This window comes from Cnephaeus nilssonii, assembly GCF_951640355.1.
Source record: "Cnephaeus nilssonii genome assembly, chromosome: 5".
Lineage (NCBI taxonomy): Eukaryota > Metazoa > Chordata > Mammalia > Chiroptera > Vespertilionidae > Cnephaeus > Cnephaeus nilssonii.
This window is the reverse complement of record NC_137076.1, coordinates 18,699,227-18,723,969: the sequence shown is the minus strand read 5'-3', so window position 1 is coordinate 18,723,969 and position 24,743 is coordinate 18,699,227. Positions and strand designations below refer to the sequence as shown.

The 24,743-nt window shown below is 53.0% G+C and overlaps 1 protein-coding gene across 1 annotated transcript in view; it reads right to left on the bottom strand.

Moving 5' to 3' along the window:
• Nucleotides 1–23,804, bottom strand: part of UNC13A (unc-13 homolog A) — a gene marked incomplete at both ends in the record, with an annotated part of 54,531 nt that extends 30,727 nt beyond the window's left edge. Inside the window, 14 exons of the mRNA XM_079772741.1 lie at nucleotides 66–137; nucleotides 735–813; nucleotides 3,039–3,085; nucleotides 5,053–5,161; nucleotides 5,839–6,384; nucleotides 8,610–8,817; nucleotides 11,903–11,938; nucleotides 13,727–13,781; nucleotides 14,592–14,665; nucleotides 15,268–15,391; nucleotides 16,999–17,116; nucleotides 18,870–18,969; nucleotides 19,606–19,635; nucleotides 23,471–23,804. Coding sequence (XP_079628867.1) covers nucleotides 66–137; nucleotides 735–813; nucleotides 3,039–3,085; nucleotides 5,053–5,161; nucleotides 5,839–6,384; nucleotides 8,610–8,817; nucleotides 11,903–11,938; nucleotides 13,727–13,781; nucleotides 14,592–14,665; nucleotides 15,268–15,391; nucleotides 16,999–17,116; nucleotides 18,870–18,969; nucleotides 19,606–19,635; nucleotides 23,471–23,804 — 1,932 coding nt within the window. The remainder of the gene's footprint in view (nucleotides 1–65; nucleotides 138–734; nucleotides 814–3,038; nucleotides 3,086–5,052; nucleotides 5,162–5,838; nucleotides 6,385–8,609; nucleotides 8,818–11,902; nucleotides 11,939–13,726; nucleotides 13,782–14,591; nucleotides 14,666–15,267; nucleotides 15,392–16,998; nucleotides 17,117–18,869; nucleotides 18,970–19,605; nucleotides 19,636–23,470) is intronic.
• Nucleotides 23,805–24,743: the final 939 nt, after the last annotated feature.

Genomic DNA, 24,743 nt, shown 5'->3' with positions numbered 1-24,743 from the left:
CTGCCACGCCCTCTTCCTCTTCCTCCAGAAGCCCCCGGCTAAGCCCACCTCACACCCCCACGCACCAGCTCCTCGTTGTTCAAAGTGCTGGAGGCCAAGGCTGAGGTGATGCCCGCTTTTCTGGACTGGACCAGGGACTGGGGTGGGACGCCACCCAGGGAGCCGTGGGGTTGATTGACACCCATGGATTGTCGCGGAGAGCAGAATCCACAGCCAGTCACGGTTTGGGGCCACCAGTCACGAGGAATAGGACACAGGTCACGGCAGAAGGAGCAGAACCAGCAAAGAGTTGGAAAATGACAGAAGCTCCAGTTTAGAAGGGACCCTGGAAGGTGATCAGCCGCACACCCCTGGCTCACCCATACCCTCCCACCACGGGCCAGATTTGGCCATGCTCACCAGCCACAGGGCAAAACCACCAGCCACACCGTGAACCAAGGCGGCGAGTCGCCTGCTCTCTTCCCCACCCATGAACTAGGACCTGGCAAGGTTCCCTCCCCAGAGCCCGGGGGTGGGGCCAGTTGGAAGATGGCAGTGGAGGGGTCTGGGAAGGAGACGTAGGGGCCCAGGTCACCATCACTCACTCACCATGGCCTGAGGTATCCAAGCAGCACAAAGGGCAGAAATCAGATCATGTTAGTCCCAGAGAACGCCTGGCCGGCCCCCGGGCCCGGGTCTGCCATGGACAGTTGCACAGGTTGAGCGCCAGGGGCCGGGAGGGCGAGGGCACTTACCAGGTCACTCACGAGTGGGATGGGCTTCCTCTTGCGGATGTCAGGCATGCTGTCGATGATGATGAGACCACCTCCAGGGCTGTAAGACACACACAAGGATGTCAAAGGGCCCTGGAAGTCTCCCTTCCTCCAACAAACATCACCTGAGGCTGGGGCAGGACGTGCGATTTCACAAGTATTAAGAATTTAATTGTGTGTCCCCCCAAAAGATACATTCAAATCCTAATCCATAGGACTTCAAAATAGGACCTATTTGGAAATAGGGTTATTGCAGAGGTAATTCGTTAAGATGAGGTCATGCCAGAGTGGAGTGGGCCCCAAACCAATATGACGGGTGTCTTTCTAAGAAGAGAGACACACAAGCAGAAGGCAGTGGTGTGGCAATGGAGGCAGGAACTGGAGTAACACGTTTACAAACCAAGGAATACTAAGGATGGCTGACAGCGATCAGAAGCTGGAAAGGCAAGGAAGAAATTCTCCCCTACAGGTGTCAAGGGAGTGTGGTCCTGCCCACGCCTTGACGCTGGACTTCTGAACGGTGAGAAAATAAATTCCTGTTGTTTTAAAACCCCCGTTTGTGGTCGTTTGTCACAGCAAACCCAGGAAATGAAGCCTGGGCCTCACCTTCCTCGTCTGGGAGGTGGGGAGATGCGCCTATAGTTAGTAAAAATTTGAATTAAGGCAATCCTAAATAATATATAAAAATATCAAGGAAATCTTTCTTTTTAAATAAAAATATGGTTTTTTTTCACTGATTTTTAGAGAGAGGAAGGGAGAGGGAGAAGGGAAAGAGAGAGAAACATCGATGAGAAACATTGATCAGCTGCCTCCTGCGCACCCCGTACTGGGGATGGAGCCCGCAACCTGGGCATGTGCCCTGACCTGGAATTGAACCAGACTTCTTGGTGCATGGGTCGGTGCACCAATGTGTGTGTGTGTGTGTGTGTGTGTGTGTGTGTGTGTGTGTGTGTGTTGAAAATCTGTCCTGGAAGGAGTGATTTCCACTCCCATGGGAATGCGGGAGCTGGAAATGTGTTTGTATCCTTGTCTCTCGGCAGTTTGGCAGTAGCTGGAGGACTGAATGAGCACGGTGGCAGACGCCATAGTGGCCCGTCTGCATTCTCTTTACGGAGAGGTGTGCTCATCCCTGAGAAGGTTCAGCGGCGGCTCCTCTCCAGAAGGTTCTCACTGGCCAATGACTGGCCGATGAGAGAGATGTCTGGCAGCCGATGACTCTTGGACAAGCTCTGGGGTGCAATTCATGCTCCAGTGCCCCCTGCAAAATCAGGCAGAGCCTGGCGGCTCCCGAACTACATGTCTGCTCAAGCTGCTTCCTGGGCCTGATCCTGCCTGTCACATAGGTGTCCTGAGAGAGCTTCCCCTGTCAATCACACACCCAGGAACCCCCATCTCAGTCCCTGCTTCTGGGGCTCCCCTGCTCATCTGGGAATCACAACTCCTGTCTCTGCTTGCAAAAGACCTATGAGGGAAGCAGGTCACTCTCCTGCTGCTATTTTAAAACATGAGTGTAATTTAAAAATATCTTTTGCATCCTCTAACCTCACCATCCAAAGGCTGAAAAAAACACCCCTAAAAAGTAGTAACTTAAGAAGTTAGACCTGACAAATTGCTCCATTTAAGAACAAAGGATTAATTTTTCCTCCCACTGATTTTTTTTTTTTTTTTTAGAGAGAGTGGAAGGGAGGAAGAGAGGGGGAGAGAGAGAAAGAGAAACATCTAAGTGAGAGAAACACATCGATTGGTTACCTCCCTCCTGCACATGTCCCGATGGAATCGAACCCACAACCCTTCGGTCCACAGGCTGATAATCTAACCACTGAGGCACACCGCCAGGGCCCAAATGACTATGTTAATGAAAGTGCCAGCAGCAACAGCAATAATCTGAAACTATTAAATGCAGAACCAAAGCAAAAAATTCACTCCAGGGTGACAGATGGGCGGTGCGGGGAAAATGGGTTTCTCCTTTATCTCACATTGGGGGAAGCACTTTTGAATTATGAGTGGCTTGGGCAAGGCATGTTCCTCCCTGGACTCAGTTTTCCCATTGTAAAGCAGAGTAGTGGTCCCTACCACGGGTTTGTTGTAAGGGTTCAACATGTTACTATCTTTGGCTCCTGAATGCCTTATGACAGTGGTTCCGTTATTCCACCCCTGCCCAATCTCGGCCCTATCTAAACTAAATGGAACCTCTCCCAGCCTTTGCTGGCCTCAGGCTATGGTGCAAACCGGCCTGAAGCTGTGGGTTCAAAACTTCCTCCCACCCCCAAAAGCTCCATTACTCACCCGCCTTTGAACCACAGGGATTTGGACATCTCTCCTTCTCCCCGGGCCTATGGGACCGACAGACAAATGTGGTCAGTGTGGCTGTCCCGCCCCACGGCAAGACAGGCTCCACACCCACTTCCGTCTCCCCTTTGGGCTGGGAGTCAGGAAACCTGGGTCCCAGTCCTCACTGTGTTGTCCTTAGGGACTTCACTGGGTTTCTCGAGGCCTCAGCTTTTCCATCTGTAAAATGGGGAGAGAGGAAGGCGCTCCTCTCTGCCACCAACCTTAGCGGATGTTAGTCTCCTCGTCTGTCAAACCTGGGGATGTGTTAGCATCGTTCCAACAAGAGCTTATCCTATATAATAAAAGGCTAATATGCAAATCGCCCGAACAGCGGAATGACCAGTCACTATGATGCGCACTGATCACCAGGGGGCAGACGTTCAACGCAGGAGCTGCCCCCTGGTGGTCAGTGCGCTTCCACAGGGGGAGCGCCGCTCAGCCAGAAGCCGGCTCACAGCTGGTGAGCACAGCAGCGGTGACGGTGGTGGGAGTCGGACATCCCCGAGGGCTCCCGGACTGTGAGAGGGCGAGGCCAGGCTGAGGGACACCCTCCCCCCCAGTGCACAAATATCATGCACTGGGCTTCTAGTATTTCTATAGTCTCCTGGGATTCTCAGGGGCTGGTTCAGACACTCATAAGACTCTGTCATTCCTTAAACTCCCTGCAGCCCCATCTGCTTGTCTGCTTTAGTGCCCCAGGGCCTTTGCCCAGGCTGTGTTACCTGTTTGTATGCCCTCCCACCTTCCGAACCCGACCATTTATCATTCAGGTTTCAGTGTAGACCTAGGGTCTATACCCCCGTTTCCCATGCCACTAAAGGTGACGTGGTTGGAGCAGGGCTGGGAAACGCTCTCTTCTGAAATATTATTAAAGCATTTTGAATACGTGAAGTATTCCCTTCTCCAGGGAGTTTTTCTGATTGCCTGCGTTTGTTTTATGCCCCATCTATAAAACCCAGAGAGCCTGCCCACATTTATTTTTCTTGTCATACCACTAGTTCCATTACAAAGGTAGTAACTGCTGGTTTTTTTTTTTCCAATTAATTTGCTGATGTAATGAAAGTTATTCAATAGACTTCACTCTATATTCTTTTCTATCTTTTGAATTTGGAACCGTGTGAATATATTATTTGGTCAAAAAAAGAAAATTCTTTGTTTGAACTGACATGAAATTTGACCTGAAGTTCCTGTGGCTCTGATATTGGATGGCTGAAGACTTTGGGGATGTGATTAAGATCTCCTCTTGCCAGTCCCACCCAAATTTCGAAGGCCCCCCTGGATAGTAACCCTGCTCTGTGTCTAGCCCAGAGTGGGTTGAATGACTGAAGGAATAAGTAATGGTCTCCGTCCTGCTCCCCATCTGAACAGTCAACAAATCACCCTGACCCCGGCGCTAATGGTATCGTTCAATGAATTCCTTGTCCGATCCTGACCCGGCCTCAGACCTTCCCCCAACCCCGACCGTGACACCCAGTACAACCCGAGCACTGAGCTCTTCCCCTCATACCAATCCTAACCCTGACCTCTGGCTGCTGCCTTAATTCTGATCTCTGCCCCTAAGCTCTAGCCCTAACCATGAACTTGACCCCTGACAGGGCTGTCGCCATGACCTAGCTCCACGGTTACAGCTCACCAGTCCCCCTTCCCTGCTGAGAAAGACCAGGCGGGTGTGGGTGAGGCCAGGAATGGTGGTGCCAGGGCAAGGGCAGAAGGAGGGCAGGGCCAAGTTGGTGTGGGCAGAGCCACGGAAGGACCAGGATGTGCAGAGGCAAAGGCATGGTGGATGGAGTGGGGGAGGGGCATGGCCACGCTGCCCATGGGGCGTGGCACGGTCTGGTGTGAGTGGGGCCCGGAAAAGGACCGGGGTGGTGGGGCATTCGAGGAGCGGGGAAGGGAGCCTGGCCAGTCTGGGCATGGGCGTGGGTGGGTCATTGGGCTCCGGTGGGAGCTGGCCGGGGCTCTCACTCACCTCCTGCAGCTGCAGCCGCACTTTGTTGAAGGCTCGCAGCCAGTTGGCCTTGGCCCTGGACATGGAATCCTGACCTTCCTGGCCTTCCTCATCTTCTTTGGGCCTGAAACTGAGGCAAGGGGCATCCTGAGGCACCAGGGCTGGCTCTCCCTCCACCCTCCACCCTCCACCCTCTGAGTGATGCCCGGCCCTTCAGAGACACTATGGTGTCACGGTGGAATGAACATGAACCCGGGGAACAGGGAGGGGGAGTGGTCACAGGGCTATGTGTTTATTGAAGAAATCGAGATGGGTCCAGGTGGTCAGAGGGGGTTCAGTGGGGTTGGAGGGGGTCAAGCTGGGTCATGAAGTAGTCTTAGGGACTATGCCTCTGTACATCCTGGTCCTTCCATGGCTCTGCCCACACCAACTTGGCCCTGTGCCCCCTCTGACCTGTCTCAGTGCCCCGTCCCCTTCCTACGTGCCCATCATCTCTTACAGCTTTGGGTCCCCTGGCTCCCTCTTCCACACTCCTGGCCCTCTGACAGGGTCCTATTTGCCCACGGTCCTCCCAATGTGCTTGTGGCTTCTCCAACCCCAGCAAGCCATCTAGCCCCTCATAACCCCTAAAACTACTTCATGACCCAGCTTGACCCCCTCGGACCCCATTGAAGCCCCTCTGACCACCTGGACCCATCTCGATTTCTTCAATAAACCCATTCCCCAGGCTCATGTTCATTCCATCATGGCACCACAGACCCCTGACCATGGTGACCTTGTGACAGCCCTTAGTCCCCCTCCCATTACCTCTCCTCAGCTTTGGGGGGCTTGTCCTCGGGCACCCGCTCAGCTGCAGGCACTTCCTCAGGCACGGCTGGCTCAGGAGCCACCTTGGCCACGGCGGGGGCCTCAGCAGGAGCCTTGTCCTCCTTCTCGGGGGCAGCCGGCAGGACACTGACGCGCTTGAAGTCCTTGGGCTCCGCCACGGCTACCTCCTGGCGTTCAGTATAACCACGGATGTCATCAGGCACCTCTTCTTCCTCTTCCAGTTCCTCCTCATCCTCTGGCAGCTCCTCCTCCTCCTCTTCCTCCTCCTCCTCCAGGAAGTCCTCCAGGTCTTCATCCAGCTCCTCATCCAGTTCCTCATCCAGCTCATCCTCGTCCTGGTCCCAGCGCGGCGAGTCCTTGTGGTAGCTGACTGAGCTGTGGCAGGAGTGGTAGGAGTCCCGGTCCCGCTCATCTTCGATCTCGGATCCCTGCAGGCTCTGCTCATCCGGGTCGAAGTCCTCACTCAGCTGTGAGCTGCCCTGGCTCAGCTCCCCCGAGGAGGCGTAGCGGCTGCTGCCCGTGGGGCTGCGGGGACAGGTGGGGCTCAGGGACCAGGCACAGAGCCACTGCGCCACCAGCCCCCGTCACACAGGTCCAACACCCAGTCAGTCATTCACGCAACATCGCCTGAACACCTACTGTGCACCGGGCTCTGCTGTAGGTGCCAGAGAAACACAGCCGTGAACAAAAAAGACAAAAATCCCACTCTTGTGGCATTTATGGCCGGGGTGGACAGGCAACAAACCAGATGGATGATATCAGTGATCGTTGATCACTTTCTGCACACCACTCCGCCCATGCCTGTGGAGGTGGCCAGTCCTCCAACACCTAGAATCAGTGTCCTCATCACGGTCCCCTTGGAGACCTAGGGCTCCTGAAACGTGAACAGGGTCGCACCTGGCTCTTAATGCCTCCCACCTCAACCTGGTCCTCCCACCGCTGAGCCCCTTCACTCACCAGGGCCAGGGCCTGTCGGTCTCCACCCCGTGCCTCAGCCCCCACTCACAGCCGACCCTGCCTCAGGCCCTTGGCTCCATTTCCTGAGCATGTGTAAAATGCATTCACTTCTCTGCACCCCGGGGCCCACGCGGGTCCAGGCTCTGCCATCTGCACGAGATGCTGCCCCGACATCCACTCTCGTCCCCAACAGCCCCTGCTTCCCACGGAAGCCACAGGGAGGCTCTTTGAATCATAAACCCAATCACATACCTCCCTGTTCCAACCCGACCAGGCTCCTTAGTGTCCTTGGAATAAAGCCATGCTATGCCCCGCATCTCCCACATGGCCCAAACCCTCCCAGCTCCCCACCTCGTCTCCCTCTCTGTCCCCACCTTCGCCCCCTGCTCCAGTCACATTGGCCTTCCTGCGGGTCCACCCACACCCTAAGCTTGTGGCCACTCCAGGCCTCTGTGGGAACACCCTTTCTTCCTTGATTCTCGCCCCCCCTGTGACTAAATGTTTACCTTGAATATGTTCTTCTGTTTCCCTGGAGCTAAAAAATAGAGGCTAGTGTAGATGTTGAGTGTTTTTAAAAGTTCCTTCCAAAATATTCCATCTACAAATGATCTAAGCTTTCTACTGTATATATATGAAGTACAGAAATTTTTAAAATAAAAGTTGTTCAAATACCTGCAAAAAATTGTATTGGTCAGTGCTAAAGTTTGAGTAGGAAGTGTATGAAGCTTTCCTTTAAATTATATTTTACCCCAAATCTCTACCATTCACATTGCCCAATAGAACTTCCGGCCAGGATGGACGTGTCTTCTGTCTAAGTGCTTTACAAATATTCAACCTGTTTCATATCATGCTTGTTGCTTGTTGTTGTTCTGCTTGGAAGCCAGGACTGGGGCGATCAGGTCAACGAGGAGGGGCAGCAGTCTCGAGTTTCAGCTTCCCAGGCTCAAGGACCAGCACCCTGCACCGGGCAGGGGTATGGCCCACATGGGCCAGGGACCCACCTATTGGGCCGGTCTAGGGACAGCCTCCTTTTAAAGCAGGGGTGATGATGGCTGGACAGAATAGGGGCAGCTCCCGAGTCACTGTGCCCATGCTGCTGGCCAGGAACCCAGGGTCAGGGGGCACCAGGAAGGCTGGGACCACCAGCTAGCTGCTTGCTGGGATTTTTTCAATACCACTATCCTTCACATCCCCTCCCCCCGCCCCACTAATATCATCTCTTCCTCCACTACCCCACTCCAATCCATTTAGAGAGCACATGGAGACCAGTGGCTTTTTAAAGGAGTGCAAGAAGCCCTGGCCGGTGTGGCTCAGTTGGTTAGCACTGTCCCATGCATCAAGAGGTCGCTGGTTCGGTTCCCCAGCTGGGCACGTGCCCTGGTTGCTGGCTTAATCCCCAATAGGGGATGTGCAGGAGGCAGCCAATCAATGTTTCTCTCTCTCTAAAATAAATAAAAACATATTTTTAAATGCTTATTGTAAAAAATAAAGGAGTGCAAGGAGCCCCCATATTTCAGGGGGGACCTCTCAGGGGCCTCTGGACTTTCTTTCTTCAGCCAAAGCAGATCCACTTTTCTCAATCTTGTGGAATTTTCAGGTAAAGCAGGGGCTCTACTGCCTACAAGAGGCGTGAATGCTGCTTTCTAGACCCACTTACCTACACCCCCAGCTCCCTCCAGCCCTCTACTCTTCCCTCCACCCCAGGAGACAGGGCTGGACACAACACACACACACACACACACACACACACACACACACACACACACGCACGACCTCAGTCCCACGGTGGCTACCTGAGGGCCCGTGGCTCAGAGAGCTCCTCATAACTGTGCATGGAGTCACTGTAGGATTCCCGGGAACCCAGGGGTGGTGGGCGAACAGAATACTGGTGGACTGAAGCATTGGGCTGGGATGTAGTGTAATAAGGTGGTGGGATGCTGTTGCTTGTCTCACTGCGATAGTCACTGTCACGATCGTCCACCGCACTGTCAGGGTCATCATCTGGAACAGAGAGGAGGGAAGGGGAGAGAGTGAGGAGGGAAGGGAGGGGGAGAGAGAATGAGAGAGAAAGAGAAAGAGAGAACACAATGGGGGCCAAAGCAGTACCTCAGACTTAGGGGATCTTCACTGGTTGCTAACCCAAGAAGAGTAATCATTACCAGAATGAGTGAAAGATATTGGGTCATGTAAACAGAGGTACAGGCTTTAGAATGAGGGAGGTGAAAACCTTGTTTTGCCTTATATGGGTCAAACTGGACCTAGAGTCCGGGGTCCAGGGTAGGTGCTACAATATGAGGATAATCGCAAATTGGAGGATGTCCTTCAGCTCAAATGTAAGAATGGACTTTGCTGAAGTCCAGGCTCTCTGAAAACAAATTTTACCCCCCATCAGCAGTGAGTTTCCCATAACAGGAGTCATTCAAACACTCAAAGAAGTTAGAGGGAGATCAGGACAAGGTGGAGTACAACTGCCCTTTAACCCTCAGAGATCTCTTGATATCTGAGAATGGAGACCCCAGGTCTGAACTCACATGCACAGGAACAAAAAAGGGGATCTGACAAGGTACCATCTACCTCAAAGAGCATCAGATCCGTAGGTTGGCAAAACCACCACATGCCCAGAATCCGTCACTGAAATGGAGCAGGGTGGAGCTGCCAAACTCCAAGGGTTACATAATAATTAAACACTGTTTTATTTGGTTTGGTTTGGTTTCCTTAGTAAAAAGAACACAGGCTTTCTTTCTTAGTTAAGAGAAAACGGTGCCAAGGGATGGTAGGTTGCTGTGTGACAGGACAGACTCTATTTATTTGGAAAGCAACACTTGGGTTGAAAACGGGGTGCAAAAAAGTTTAAACCCTGATTGAACAGGCCCATGGCATCAATTCACTGCTGATTTTAAATACCAGGCCGGGGGGGCGGGGGGGGGGGAAGGCTTGCCCCTTTTTATGCTTTTCTGTACTTTTGTTCATTTCTTAGATATTTGTTTATTTTTCTTTCTTTGTTACTTTACCTTTTAAATCTTTTCCAGTGAATTGTGCCTGCTTCTATATATTCGACAAAGAGGTTCAGTTTTTAAAATGTGGTAAATTAAAAAAGTTAATTCATGCTTCCCATAGTATGCTATTCATTCCCTAAGTTGTTCTGCCTTTAGAAAAACCTTAATTCATTTTCAGCTAGCCAAGCTCGCCCTACCACGCTGGCAACTCTGGTTTCTGGTCTCTCATTTGACCTGGGCCACTATGACCTGCAAGCTTTTTATCCCGTCCCCGTCGTACAGGACGGCCCTCGGGGGCACTGCGCGCTGTCGGCACTGATATCATAGACAGAGGCAGATGCAAATTTCCATGACTGAGCTTTCTGGATTTCAGAGTGAAACTGTGATCCTGTAAAAGCCTGAAGTAGGGGATCTGAAACCTGGATGACCCCCCTTAAAACTCTCGACAATTTGTCTATTCAATTATCTGGGTCTTTGGCCAAATTTGGTGTTCTTCTTACCAAACTGTCCTTGACAAAGCCAAGATGCTTTCAACCAAATCACATGAGGGGGGCTGTGTGTGTGTGTGTGTGTGTGTGTGTGTGTGTTTACCACCCCCCCCCCCGTTTTTTTTCTGACGACTGTCTATTTTTTGAGGGGCAAATTGCTTTTGATTGTATTCTTTTTGTTTTTACCCAGATTCTGCTTTTTACCAAATTGTTGTGGTTGTTTTGTGCTGTGTTTTTTTTTTAGCAAATTGCTGCTTCCAACTTTCAGACACCTATGTCTCAACAAAAGGGTCTCTTTTGGCCCCATGGTCTTTGCTCGTCACTCAAGTATCAGCTTTAGCCAAATTGGTTTTAACTAAAAGCATCTTTGTTTTTCTTCTTTTTAATTAGTTTCTTTCTTTCTTTCTTTCTTTCTTTCTTTCTTTCTTTCTTTCTTTCTTTCTTTCTTTCTTTCTTTCTTTCTTTCTTTCTTTCTTTCTTATCCTTGCTCCTGAGGATATTTTTCCATTGACTTTTGGAAGTAATGCAGGGGGATGTGGGGGGGTGGGGGAGAGAAACATCGATGTGAGAGAAACACATCACTTGGTTGCCTCCCGCACCCGCCCTTGGGGGGTAGGGTAAGGATGAACCTGCAACCTAGGTACGTGCCTTTGACTGGGAATCGAAGCTGGGACCCTTCCATTCGCAGGCTGGCCCTCTAACCACTGAGCACACTGGCCAAGGCAAAAACACCTCTGTTTTTGATGATATTGTTTGTGCCAAACTGGTTGTTGCCAAATCTTGTCTGCCTAATGCCTATTCTGCCCAAATTAATTGCTGACGGACTTGTTTCTGACAAAGTGTTTTGGATCAAAGTAAGTGTAAACAGTTCCCCTGGTCCTGGAGGGAGAGGGGGGTGGAGCGTGTCCACTAGGGGACAGATGGGGGAGGAGCCCCCAGCTGGTGGAGGAGAGAGAAGGATGAAGATTCATATTCAGACTAAAGAACTGGATTTCTCTGGAAGAGGCAGGACATGGGGATAAGGAAGCTCTTCCTTAGGGAGAAAAATGGGCATCCAAATGGGGCGGGGGGATTGTCTCCTTCCCCTGGGGGCAAATTGGAGGAGATGCATGAGAGGGAGCTTTGGAGCTGGGGTCTCTGGAATGATATCTGCCTGGGGAACCCTGCCCTGCTGCTCTGAGACCCTCTCTCCTTCCCACCCACACCCCTGAGTGACATTTCCAGGTGGAGAAGGAAGATGGGGAGACAGAAAGAGGAAGGAGTCACAGGAGAGGAGAGGAGGTTCTACAGGGGGCATGGGGGGATGGAGGTCACAGTGCCCAGCTGGAGACAGGCAGGTCTCCTGTTTAAATGCCCATCCCTCCCAGCTGAGTCCTTCCACCCCAACGACAGTGCCCACTTCCCACCAGACAGAGCAGGACCCCCCGAGACAGATGTCAATGGTCAAGGGGCAGGAGGGCACAGAAGGGGTCTTGCCCGTGCTCTGGCCCCAATGTGCCAGCCACAGGCTCCTCGCTTCCCTGCGTGGTGGGGTGGGGGCCTCAGAGTGGCCAAGGCGCCCACCTCCCTGTGGCCTCCCAGAACATCAAGCTGAGTACTTACTCTGCTGCTCACCCCAGCCAAAATAATTCCAGTTGCCTACAAAGAGAAGGGGCAGAGATAATAAAAGGGAGCAGGTAGGGGGACACCAGGAGGGAGGCTCCCCCATCCGCCTCATTCTCCCCATCTCCTTCTCCCACCCAGGACCGAAATCACCTCTCAAACTGAGAATCTTCCCCAAGAGTCACTTTAACTGCTGACATGCGTCCCGCCTTCACCCACTCCCTTGGCAGGAAGGCTGGGTGTCTCTATCTTTCGAGGAGGCCACGGGCTCAGCCAGGAGGTGACAAAGGGGGCAGTTAGGATAAGGGCTTTTCAACTCGGAGGCCAGCACTCCCTACTCCTTCCCGCCCCTGCCTCGTGCATAAGGAAAGCAATATTGAACTGGAAATCCTAAATTTCGAAGCACGCCTGTTGGGTGATTTTTTTCCCCATCATTCTGCTCATCGCACAGGGGAAGAAATAGGGTTCAGAGAGGTGGGATGAGCAGCCTGAAGTCACACAGCCTCTGAGCTTTAGAGCGAGGAGGAGAACCACATCTCTCTCCATCACTCCCTGGCATTGTGGGAAAATGCCTTGCACCGGAATCCCGACTCCTTTGAAACATTCCCAAAAGGCCTTGGAGGTAAATGCTGGGAGGTGGGTCTCTATTCCCAAATGGAATCCACCCTTCACTTTAGCCCATCTGCCCAGGTATTCTTTGTTATCGGCTCCTGCACAATCTTCAATGATCCCATTCATGGGGGGAGGGAGGTATAACTCCTTCTGGGAAGTGATGGCTCCACCCCAGGCAGGGAAGTCAGGGGCCTTCTTGGTAAACTTCCCTCTTGGTAACATACCCACGTCAGGGCAGAACAGGGTTCCCCAAAGGCAGTCCCCTAGCACCTCCCCCCTCGAGGCTCCATCATCACCATCCTGGGCATATAGCGGGGGTGGGAAATGGGTGTGGGGGAGACTGTGAGAGAGGAGGAAAGGGGGATAAGGAAGCAGATGGAACGGGAGGAAGAGGTTGAGGTGTGGGGTGGGGACAACGTATTGTGGGTTCGGGTTCTGCCCTGAGACTATGATTGTCACTTCCTCTCCACTCGAGAGGACTCAGGAGGAACTTTTAGGAGAGAGGCATCTCCTTGGCCCATGGATACCTGGTCTGGGCACATCTGGGCATCCACGGGGCCAAGGAACATAAACGATCTTGAAAACTCCAGCCTCGACGGAGGGGCAGTAGGCAGAGGAACGTGCTTGCTATCAGCACTAATAGATGCAGTGCAGTGGAAAGAGTCCCTCAGACCTAGGTTCAAATCCTAGCTTTGCCTCCTGCCAGGTGCGTGACCTTGGGCAAGTTGCTTCTTCTCATGGGCCTCAGTTTCTCCATCTAAGAAAATGGGCGAATGAAACAGCGTTGTCCATTGTACGTGCACCTATTGTACATGTGTTGGCAGGACTGGCAGTGACTGTCTGTGGGCTGCTTGGGGGCCTGTGTTGGCTCCATGAAAGAGGTCCTCATCTAGGATTTGAGCAATGGGATTAAAGAGTCTGCAAAATGTTTTTTTTAAGCCTCTAGATGTCCCGGGACCCCTCAAAATGAAGGGCTACCAGATGCCCCATTTCAAAGAGAGTGACTCCGATGATCAGAGAGGGCCACTGGCATGCCTGTGCAGTGTCAAGGCAGAACTCAAACCCAAGCCCCAGATCTCTTCTTCTTCCCACCACACGGTGAGCAGAGGCTGCCCACGCTTAGGACCCACATCTGGAAGGGAGTTGACGGGCTACACACAACAGTCATGTGGTGGGGAAGGGATGCCAAGAAAGGAATCGACAGGTACTTACAACACTGGTTGCTGGGGACAGGGAGAGGCTTGTCTGGCTCATCTTGGAATGAATACTGAGGGGAGGGAAGGAAAGATGGCTCATCTCAGAGGGGCCAGAAGCCAGGGGACCAGGATGGTGCTCTGTTGTGTTCCATCCTGACTCCCCCGTGTCTCCCAAACCCTCTCCCTCTAGAGAAGAAGGATACAAATATCCAAAGAGACAGATTAGGATGAGACGAGAGAGAGAGAGAGAGAGAGAGAGAGAGAGAGAGAGAGAGAGAGAGAGAGAGAGAGAGGAGGGAGAGACAGAGAAATGAGGTTGGGCAAAAATTACTCACATGTGAATAATTGCCCCCTTACTCTCCACCTCTCACTAAAGAGTGTTGTAGCCTTGCCTGCTGTTTCTTCCCTGCCCTCACCTTCTAAAGACTGTCGTCTAGGCCATATTGGGTCTTTGCACTGTGGGGATGCAGAGCCAAGAAGAAGAAGGGGTGGCATGGCAGATCCGAGGCGCAGGGGCTGAGGCTGGTGGGGGAGAAGAGAGTTTAGGGAAGTCTGGAAGTGTGACTTAAGGAACTGAGGCGTGTGGGGCAGAGAGGGAGTGTGAGAACTGCTTCTGGGCCCCTGTATGCCCTTGAGGGTATTTGAAAAATGAAGAACTTGAGTCAATTGGAATCATCCTTATGTTGTCAGACTGTGTTCCTGGCTGACATCCTACTTGGAGACGGGACCCCATGAGTCACTGATTTATTCATGTTATGGAGAGTTAGAGACACAGACACAGGGAAAGGCAAGCAGAGAGAGAGACAGAGACGGACAATGGAGGACGTGAGGAGACAAAAGAGACGACACAAGAAGAAGAGAGCCCCCCTGTCGATACTCACCTCATCCTGGTCCCGCATGGCATTCAGCTGCTCCAGCTTCTTGGCCCAGTAGCGAGCCTCCTCCTCAGGAATATCTGCAAGGGGAGCCCTGGCTGTGAGCCTGGGAGCCCCTGCCCGCCACTCAGCATCCACCCAACGCATCCTGCAGGCCCACTGGGCTGGTCTCCAGTGGGTGGAGGGCCAGGATGGTGCCCCTGCCCCAGCACTGCCCCAGCTGCCTTGGAGATGGGAGGGGAAGGGAGAGAAGATGCACCCTAGCATTACAACAGGGGGAGCCATGAGTTCTCGGAAGGATGATGTGGGGGAACCCAGCTGCTTCCAGGAAAGGTGGAATGTGCCTCTCTGCCTCTGTTTTTCTGTCTCCCTGCCTCTGTCTGTCTTCTAAGCCCAGCTCTCCCCTGCGGCAGAATGTCTCCTCAAGGACCAGCCAGGACAGCTCAGACCTGAGTCCCACGGGTCCAGAGCATTGACTGCCCATTGGTGACCTGTAGGAGCTGGAACACGCTCCATGCGCAGCAGGTGCACAGCTCAGCTGACTGGCTGAAACCCAGAAAACTCTCCTCTGGGGAGAGGAAACCTTGTCCTCAGAATGAGGGTTGTATGGACTCAGCCAGGCCTGGCCATTCTCCTGGGACTGGGCCAAGGTTCTGTGTCCCCCCCCCCCCCCCATACTCACCTAAGGGCAGCTCGAAGCGTGTGTCAAGGAGGATGCGGTGGAAGGTGGGGTCCTTGGTGCCACAGATTTCACTGTCTGCCATGATGACCTGGGAGTCCAGGGTCAGCCACTCTCCAGGGCCGTCCTGGATATAGGGGGAGGGGATGACAGGGGTCAGGACCCTGGGTGAGGCGAGGTGGATCAGGTATCTGCTCACATGAGATGTCTCCCTCACTCCATCCCACCTCTGCCCCAAGAGCAAGGGCCACACCCCCCACTTTACAGACGAGGAAACTGAGACTCAGTGCAAGGCAACATTGTGGGTCCAGGGAACGCAGAGTCAAGGACCCAGAGAGAGGGCCCTTTGGGGTCAGCAGGAGCAGTTTTAGAGTTACCTTCATGGGAGTTATGCAGCCCTGGCTTCATACACAAGCCCTGATGCTTCCACAATCCAGTAAGGAAACCCACTCCCCCGGTGAATGAACCAGCCCCCCTGGGTTCAGGGAACATAAATCCTTCAGCAGGTGGGGTCTACTCTGAACCTCAGTTTCTTCATCTCAAATGGGAATGATGTGTGGAATTTGCTTTCTGCAACCCCAGGGAGAGGCTGGCAGGGGTGGAAGTAGTAGTCCAGGATCCTCTGCATGGGCCATTGCTGCCACCGGTGACCGGGCCTTCCTCACACTTGGGGGGGAGGGGCGGTCACTGAGGAAATTTTGGGTCATCCTCAAGGCTTCCTTTTGGACTCACTTGCCTGGACTATTGTACCCATTTTTTCCCTCTCCATTCATCCATTAAAAAATAAACCCTTCCTGGTGCCTCCTCTATGCCTATCCCACGCTGGGCAAGTTCAGGATCCCCAACAAGTCCACAGTCACAGGAGACAGAATGTGATATAGACACCTCCTGCCCTTTGAGGTCAGGATAAGATCAGAGGGAGGGAGGGGGGCTGAGGGGTCCAGGGAGGAGTTAGGAAGGGATTGCTGGAGGACAGGGCATGGGAGCTAAGCTTAGGGGTAATGGAAGAGACATTGGAAGTCCAGGTAACACGCCTTCTCTGGGATTCTGTAAGCAGTGGAAGTTGGGGTGTGGAGGGAGATGAAGCTGGCAATGTGTGCAGGTGCCATCCAGAAGGCCTTCTAAGGGAGATGGGGAGGGAGGGCAGGAAAGAGTCCTGGGGTAATAAGATGCTGCTGGGCTCAGCATGGGGGGAGGGGAGAGTGGAGGGGGGAAAACTTAAGGCCAGGAGACCAAGGTTATTGTCTAGTACCGTCAGGTGTAGCCTTCCTCCTACACAAAGTGCTAATTACCCACAACATCCTTTCCCCTCTCTTCCATAAGAATACATGCAGCTTAAGACTACATTTCCCAGACTTCCCTTGCAGCTAGGTGGGGGCCCATGACTAATTTCTGGCCAATGGGAAGCGAGTGAAGTGCCAAGAGCAACCTCCAGGTTTGGCCCTTAATTTGGAAGGCAAACTCCCTCTTGCCACCTTTCCTTCCCCTGAGGGTAACGCAAATGTATTGGTGATTCTCCAGCAGCTCTCCTGGGCCATGAGGTGAACACGTAAGGAAAGAAAGAGCAAACAAGATGGAAAGAGTTGAGACCCTGGTCACTTTGGAGCTGCCGCTGCAGCCCCAGACGTCTACATGAACATTATCAAGGGAAGGAGGTGAATGTCCACCGAGTTTAAGCCACTGGCCTCTGGCTCCTCCCAGGGACTCCTCCCCAACCCTCAGCCCCAAACTCACTTCATTGGACTGGCGGATGGTCTGCAGGGGGATCCACACGGTGCCCACCATCGTGTCCCAGATGAGGCCCTTGTTCCACACCTCCACTGTTAGCCCTAAATCGAGGCGGTTAATCTCACTGTAGAGAGAGAGGAGGGGGCAGGAAGGGGCAGGAGTGAGGGCAGGGAGACTCAGAAAAGTCAGCTCACTCACCTCAGGACATACGGCCCATGGAATTTAAACCCAGGCCTGGGTGAGTCTTAGCCAGGAAGGTAACACAGTGACTTGTTTCACAGATGGGAATCTGAGGTCAGGGGGCTAGGTTACATGCTCAGGGTCTCACAGCAGAACCAGGGCTCCAAGCGGGGATGGAAGGGTTGGGGCAGATATCACACACCTTCTGCACCCCAACTTGCCTGGTCCTACCTCAAGCCCTCAGACCCTAAGGATGCTAGCTAAGTGAGGACGATGCCCAAATACCCTTGTGGCTCCCTATTACCCCATATTCCCAGTGTCACCTCTTTCCAATGGCATGGGGACATCCCCGAGCATATCAATGACCCTATCCATGAGCACTTTCCCTGCAGGCCCGACTCTAGACATAGGCAGATTCGGGGGGAAAACCTTGGTGAATGTCCAATTCACTGAATTCACCCATTTGCCAAAGATTTATCTCAAGGAATGTTCTCCTTGAATATATCTATTGACTGTGACCTGATCATTCAGCAATTGGCTTTTTCAAATGAGGAGGGTCACCCTGTCCCTCCCCATTTACTGGCCCAAGAATTGTAGGGCCAGTTCCTCCCTCCCTTCCCCAGATGCTCCTCTGCTCCAGGATCCTAACTGGGTTCTCTCGTGGCCTCCACACTGACAGGCCCCAGCTAGGGGTGGAGGACTGCCTAGGTCCAAATCCCAGCTCTGCCACGTACAGGCTGTGTGACACTGAGCAAGTGGCTTAGCCTCTCTGGTCCTCTGTTTCCTCATCTACAAAATGAGGATTATAGTGGCATCCTCTTTCCCAGTGTTGTGGGCAAATTTATTTTATCAAAGCCTTAGCAGAGAGCACGGCACATGTTCCCATCATCAGAGTAGGCAGGCCCTGGATGGCTCTAGGTCAGAGGAGGGTCCAGGTCATGAATTCATTCAGTGATTAGGCAAATATTTATTGAGTGCCAGGCCCTGTGCTTGGCCTGGGAGTCAGACTAGGCCCTACCCTCCCGGAGCTCACAGTTTAGGGCCAGGGGCCATAAATATGTCCAAAATTCACACAAATGGCTGAAATAACAACTGGTAGCAGGCTTGGAATTACTCTTCAATTGCAGCTTGGGGTAATGGTCAGGGAGGGCTTCCCTAAGGGGATCACATAGTTGAGACAGGAAGTATAAGGAGCCAGCTGGGAGGGGCAGGGAGGAGGAGAGAAGAGCAAGTGCAAAGATCCTGGGGCAGGAACAAGCTGGCCGTGTTGGAGGAACCTTGCAGAGGGGCTGTGGACAGGTGAGCCACGAAAGATGGAGGGAGATACTGGTGGGAGGTCACAGGGGCCAGGCCTCCTCGGGGGCGGAGGGGAGGAGTGTGGGTTTTGTTCTGAGGTTGATGAGCCACAGGCAAGTCTGGAGAGTGACAGGATGTGATTTTCAGTTTTAAAAATATCCTTGTGGCTGCCTGGAGAAGAACAGATTGCAGGAGGCAGATTGCAGCGGGAGGCCAGAGCGGAGGCTGGTGGCACCAGATAAAGGGAGGTAGCTGGATTTGGGAAGTGCTTTGGAGACAAAGCTGATGGGTGGACATGGGGCAGAGGGAGGAGGGAGGGGAGCCCCAGATGACACCAAGGTACGTATCGGTGGGACCAGCAAGGTGCCAGGGGGCGAGGCTGTGCAGGACCAATCACTCACAACATGAAATCCTGTTCCCAGCTGGGCTGGCTCCCCCGCACAGCGATGGTCGTGCTCTTGACATTCTGCACCTTCAGGGTCACATATGTGTTGAATTTCTCTGTGGCGGTGAGAGCAGGAGTTAGTGTCGGGGCTCGGACACGCCTGGTGCCCCGTCCTAAGCTCTAGACAACCTGCTGTGATCCCCCAGGTGCCATGTGTGCTTGGGGCCACCTTAGGTTCAACATACCACTCTGCTTCTGTGCATTCCTCCCACCCCCAGGCCAGCCCCCCAATGTTTCCCCTATTCTCAGTCCCTCAGAGCACAAGGGAGGGACCTTGGTGCAGGGAGACACGGAGTTTGGGAATGCCTAATCCTGCTGCTTAAAAATAACTATGTCCAACAGCCTTGGTTTTTAGCTGAAAAGACTGAGGACCCAGATGAGAACAAAAGTGACTATTAGGAACACCTTCATCTCTCTGAGCCTCACTTTTCCCATCTGGAGCCTGATCTAAGAGTCCCACATGATCTCTTAGGTTCCTGGAAAGGGCCATTGGCTCAGGGTGAGCCCCACCCACCCTGGGGTTTGCAGGGGATGGCTGGGACCGCAGGCCATGTCTGACACTTTCTATGATGCTTAGCAGACACAGCCCAAGTCCCCCACCCATGGCTCAGACCCCCTTCCCCGTCTCTCCAAGAGATGGATAGACAAATAGACAGACAACACAGGACAGGACAGGTATAGAGGCCACTTACCTTGGGCACCATCAAACTTGGCTTTTTTGACTGTGGAGAGAGACAGATCGGGAAGGGAGATGGGGAGAGAGGCAGGGAGGAGAGAGACAGAGGCACAGAGAAAGACACCAAAATAGAGACATAATGAGAGAGACAGAGAAGAGAGAGACACAGAAAGAAACAGAGAGAAGACAGAGGCAAGGATAGAAAGCAAAAGAGACAGATGCAGAGACCAAACAGGAAAAAAAAAACACCCAAAAACAAGATAAAGGTGAAATTAGAGACAGAGACAAAGATACAAGGAGAGGAGGAAAAATAAGGAGAGGAGGGAGGCAGGGATGAGAGGGAGAGAGAGAAGCCATCAGATAGATGAGCAGAGGCAGATCTAGGGCTGGAAGGAATCTAAACCCTGGGAGCAATCCCTGCCCCTCCTCCCTCCCTATTAAACTCCCCTGAAGCCTCTCCCCTCCAGCGTTGGTTTTATCTTCCATTGAACAAGATTCTAAAGAAGGAGCTGGGCAGGTGGCAGGAAAGACCTCCCACAGGAAGCTCTCCAGGATTGCCACAGAGTGAGGAACACCGTTGGGGAGGAGGTGGCGGGGGGAAGGAGAGACAATTTCCAATGACCCCATCCCCCTGTCAAGCTAGCAAGACTTCTTCTCCAATTGTCTAGCTCAGTCTGTCCTACCAAACACTCCCAAGGTTTGGGGTTCAATATTCAAAGGAGACTGGAGGAGGTGGAACAGGACATCCCAGTCCTGGCCGGGAGGTTGGGAGAGCTTGTCCAGTCCCACTCGCCTGTGAAAGGTGCAACCGAATACATGTCAGGGTCCCATGTTGTCCAGTCTCTTCAGATTTCACATAACCCACAGCCCTAAGGGATTCAAAGCAATTTCACTCTTCACTGGCTTTTCTCACAGGAGAGGAAACTTGCAATTTCAGCATCTCTTGCACTCTGCAGCTGCCCCCAACATCTTTCTCCACCACTCACGCTCCACCTCCACCTAAAACTTGTTACCAAACTGAGCCCTCCTCCTTTCCACATTTCTCGTCCCTTCTTTTCTTTTCAAATGAATGTTTCTGTTTGAGTAGGCAATATACGCAGGTTACAAAATCAGACTAATCAAAAAATTACACAGTAAGAAGTTTCTACCTACCCCAGCCCCGACTCTCCCTCCCAGGTGCAATCAACATGAGCAGGCACTGGAGACAGTCTGGCGTCAGCAATCAGAGCATTACTTTATTTCCTACGCAAATAGTAGCCTCGACCCCCTCCATAGAACCTTTGTGTTTTTCAGTATGTTTTGAAGAGTTTGTGCAAGCAAGTTGGAGCCTCAATCTGTGGTTCTACTCTTTCTTCTTCTTTTCTTTTTTTTAAAAAATATTTTTATTGATTTCAGAGAAGAAGGGAGAGGGAGAGAGAGATAGAAACATCAATGATGAGAGAGAATCATTGATTGGCTGCCTCCTGCATGCCCCCAACTGGGGATCGAGCCCGCAACCTGGGCATGTGCCCCTGACCGGAATCAAACTCGGGACACTTCAATCCGCAGGCCGACATCCTATCCACTGAGCCAAACCAGCTAGGGCTCTTTCTTCTTTTTTGAAAGTCAAGTTTGGCTTTTTTCTGGGCAAATGCCACAGCCTCCCATCTTGTTCATGTCTCTATCCCCATCACTTGAATGTCTATCATGCAAAAGCAGCTGAATGGAACCAGTGTGGCGGGGGGGATAAAGTGGAGTGGTTCTAAACATTTATTAATAAACTAGAGGCCCGGTGCACGAATTCATGCACCAGTAGGGTCACTTGGCCTGGCCTGCAGGATTGGGCTGAAACAGGCTCTCCGACATCCGCCGATGGGTCCCAGATTGCAAGAGGGCTCAGGCCAGGCCAAGGGACCCCACCAGTGCACAATCGGGGCCGGGGAAAGACACGGGAGGTTGGCCTGCTGGGGAGGGACAGTGGGAGGTCTCCAGGGCATGTCTGGCCCATCTCACTCAGTCCTGATTGGCCGGACTCCAGCAGCAAGCTAACCTACTGGTTGGAGCGTCTGCCCCTTGGTGGTCAGTTCACATCATAGCGAGCGGTTGAGTGGCCTTAGCATATCATTAGCATAGTATGCTTTGATTGGTTGAATGGCGGACCGGTCGACCAGACACTTAGCATATTAGGCTTTTATTATATAGGATACTGTTTGCTCCTGTCATGGGGTAGGGGTGTGGAGGTGGGATGGACTCACAGAAGTACTGAGTGAGCTCCTCAGAGCTGCAGAGCAAGAGAAGAAATGAGTGCCTTCCTATGCCTCCAAAAGACCCAGACTTTAAATGTAAGTGGTTGGGCATCATACCCCCACCCCCACTTGGGTTTGGGTTTGTGAAGTAGAGTGACCATGGAGCCCTTGGCTGGGCATTGGGAGAGGTGAGCACCAGTTCAATGTGGAGTCAGGTTCAGTTTACCTGTCGTGTGACCCTAGGGAAGTGAACCCCCCTCTGTCTCACTCTGACTTATTCTCTCTCTGGTTTTCTAGATCTGGCTGTGTGTGTGTGTGTGTGTGTGTGTGTGTGTGTGTGTCCTTCTGTATCCCCCTGTATTTTCTGTCTCTGTCTGTCTCTTTCCCCCACACCCCAAATCAGTCACCATTTCCTATCTTCCTCACTTTTCCACTCGTGGCTTGTGCAAAGGCCCCTCTCTTGGATGCATGCTCAACCCCCATCCCACTGGCCCCTTATATCCAGCTCACAAGGAGCTAATGCACCCAGCCCCTCAACCCTGGGGCTGAGAGAAGCTCAGGGGCGCTTAGAACTGTGTGCACCAGGAGCTCCAAGCATCCCTCCTTGGGAGAGCTCCTGCTTGCAAACCTGATGACTCTGCGAAGGGAGGGGGTGCAGGGACAGAGCGGAGAGGGAGAAGGGTGGAAGAGACACAGACAGGGAGGGGCTGAGAAAAACGCACACACGCAGAGACCAACACGGGGAGAGAAAGGAAAAGGAGGAAGAAGGGAGTGGAGATAACAAGTCATGCAAGTCAGACACAAAGAGACAGAAAGAGAGACGCGAAGATTTCCACAAGGAAGGGCAGGTGGGGAGAGAACTGGCAAAGTTGGGAAAGAAGAGTTGGACAGAGGAAGCTGAGGGGGGCAGGTGCCAGGCCCTGGGAAGATCCAGGGGCTGACTGGGGTCTAGTCTGACCTGGCCTGGGCTCCACCCCGCAGCTCCCACTGTACCCCCTTTTACAGATCTGGGACAGGGCTCAGAGAGGCCAATGGTCCAAAGACTGTTCCATCCTGTCCTGGTGGGGAGTTGGGGGTTGCGGTTTCTATCCCTGCCTCCCTCCCCCCATCTGTTTCTCTCCATCCCTGTCATTGCCTTTCTGTCTCCTCCCCTTCTCCCTCTGTCTCTGTCTCTCTTGTCCCCCCTCCTTTCCTCTACCCACTTTCCTACTGCCTGAGCCTCTGAGGGCAGAGAAGGCCATGGGCTCAGTTGGGGTCCACCAGCAGTGGGAGACTGCTGGGGGGGGGGGGGTCCGGCTCTGAGGGCAGAGGCCAGGCTCAGGTCCCCAGGGAGTCTAGGATAAAGATCTCTATATATGTTCCTCATGGGGACTCGGCAGAAGGAGGGGGGCTCAGGGTGGAGGAGGGGGCTCAGAAAGGAATGGAGGGTCAGGGGAGAGGGCTTAGAGTGTGTGTGGGGGGGAGGATTCATAGGGTAGGGAGCTCATGGCAAGGTGTGGGATAGAGATAGGAGGGGAGGAGGCTCTGTCGGGGGAGGGGACTCCGGAGGTGGGAGGAGCACGGAAGAGTGGGTAGTATCTGCAAAGCAGCTAGGGGAGAAGAGGGCCTGGAGGAAGGAGAAAGAACCAAGTCTCTTTCTATTCCTCCCTCCCCAACCCATCGCCGCCGCCTTCTCATCAGTAAACGCTCCCAAGTCGCCGTCGCTTTCACCGCCAGCATTCACCACCGTCATCAGCACAGCTGTGCCCGCCCCTTCCCCGCCCTCGCCGGGCGTTGGGGTCACTGGGGCGGAAGCGCCACCCCTCCCCCGCAAGCTCCTGGTCACACGCATGAGGCTATTTATAACCTGGGCGCAGAGGGCGTGGGCGTCGCGACTGCTGGGAATGGCGGGTGGGGGCGGTGCCCACTGCTGGCCCCTCTGACCGCCGGACACCTCATCAGGCCCGGTCACCGCCTGCCCCGCGGCCTCCGCGGCCCCTGGGGACCCCATCCACGCTGACTGATGAATGTGGGTGCACAGGAGGACAGTGGCTGGGGCAGAATCGGTGGAATCGGGAGCAGGGGCTCGGGACTCCCATAGGCGCTGCCGGGCGAGGTAGAGCTAGCTGGTCTCCCTTCTTCCTCCTCTCCTCTTCCCTTCCCTTCCTCCCTCTTCCCTTTCTTCTTCATCACTAATAGGATCAGCATTATTATACTATCATTACTACTATTATTTTTTTAAACTGATTTTTTTAAAGGGAGAGGGAGCCCGGCACGTGTGACTCAGTGGTTGAGCTTCGAGCTATGAACCAGGAGGTCATGGTTCGATTCGGGTTGTGGGCTCCATCCCCAGTGTGGGGTGTGCAGGAGGCAGCCGATCAATGATTTTCTCTCATCATTGATGCTGTTATCTCCCTCTCCCTCTCCCTTCCTCATTAAAATAAAATTTAAAAATTTATTTATTTATTTATTTATTTCCAAGAAAGAAAGAGGGAAACATCGATGTGAGAGAGAAACGTCACTTGTTTGCTTCCCGCACTGGGGATCTGGAATCGAACCTGCCACCTTTTGGTGGACAGGACGATACTCCAACCAAGAGCCACACAGGCCAGGGCTACTATTATTGGTAATAGTATCATTACTACTGTTATTGGGTTGGGGTTTTTAATGTGCCCCTGGCCTGGACAGTCCTGGATTCTAATTGACTCCAGTCTATGCTGGGCCTGGGGGTGTGGGTGGGGAGTAGAGGATTCCAACCCTCAAGAGAAATGTATGAATGCCACCCCCGCCTCCATGGGGCATGCTTACCAGGTGTCAGAAGATACTACAAGGTGGGGGTGAAGCCTAGAGAATTCAGGAAGATATTTTGGGATGTTTGGTGGTTTCACATGTGGTATTGATGGTGGGCATGCGTCTGTGATAAAGATGCGGGCCCTGATGGCTCTGCTCC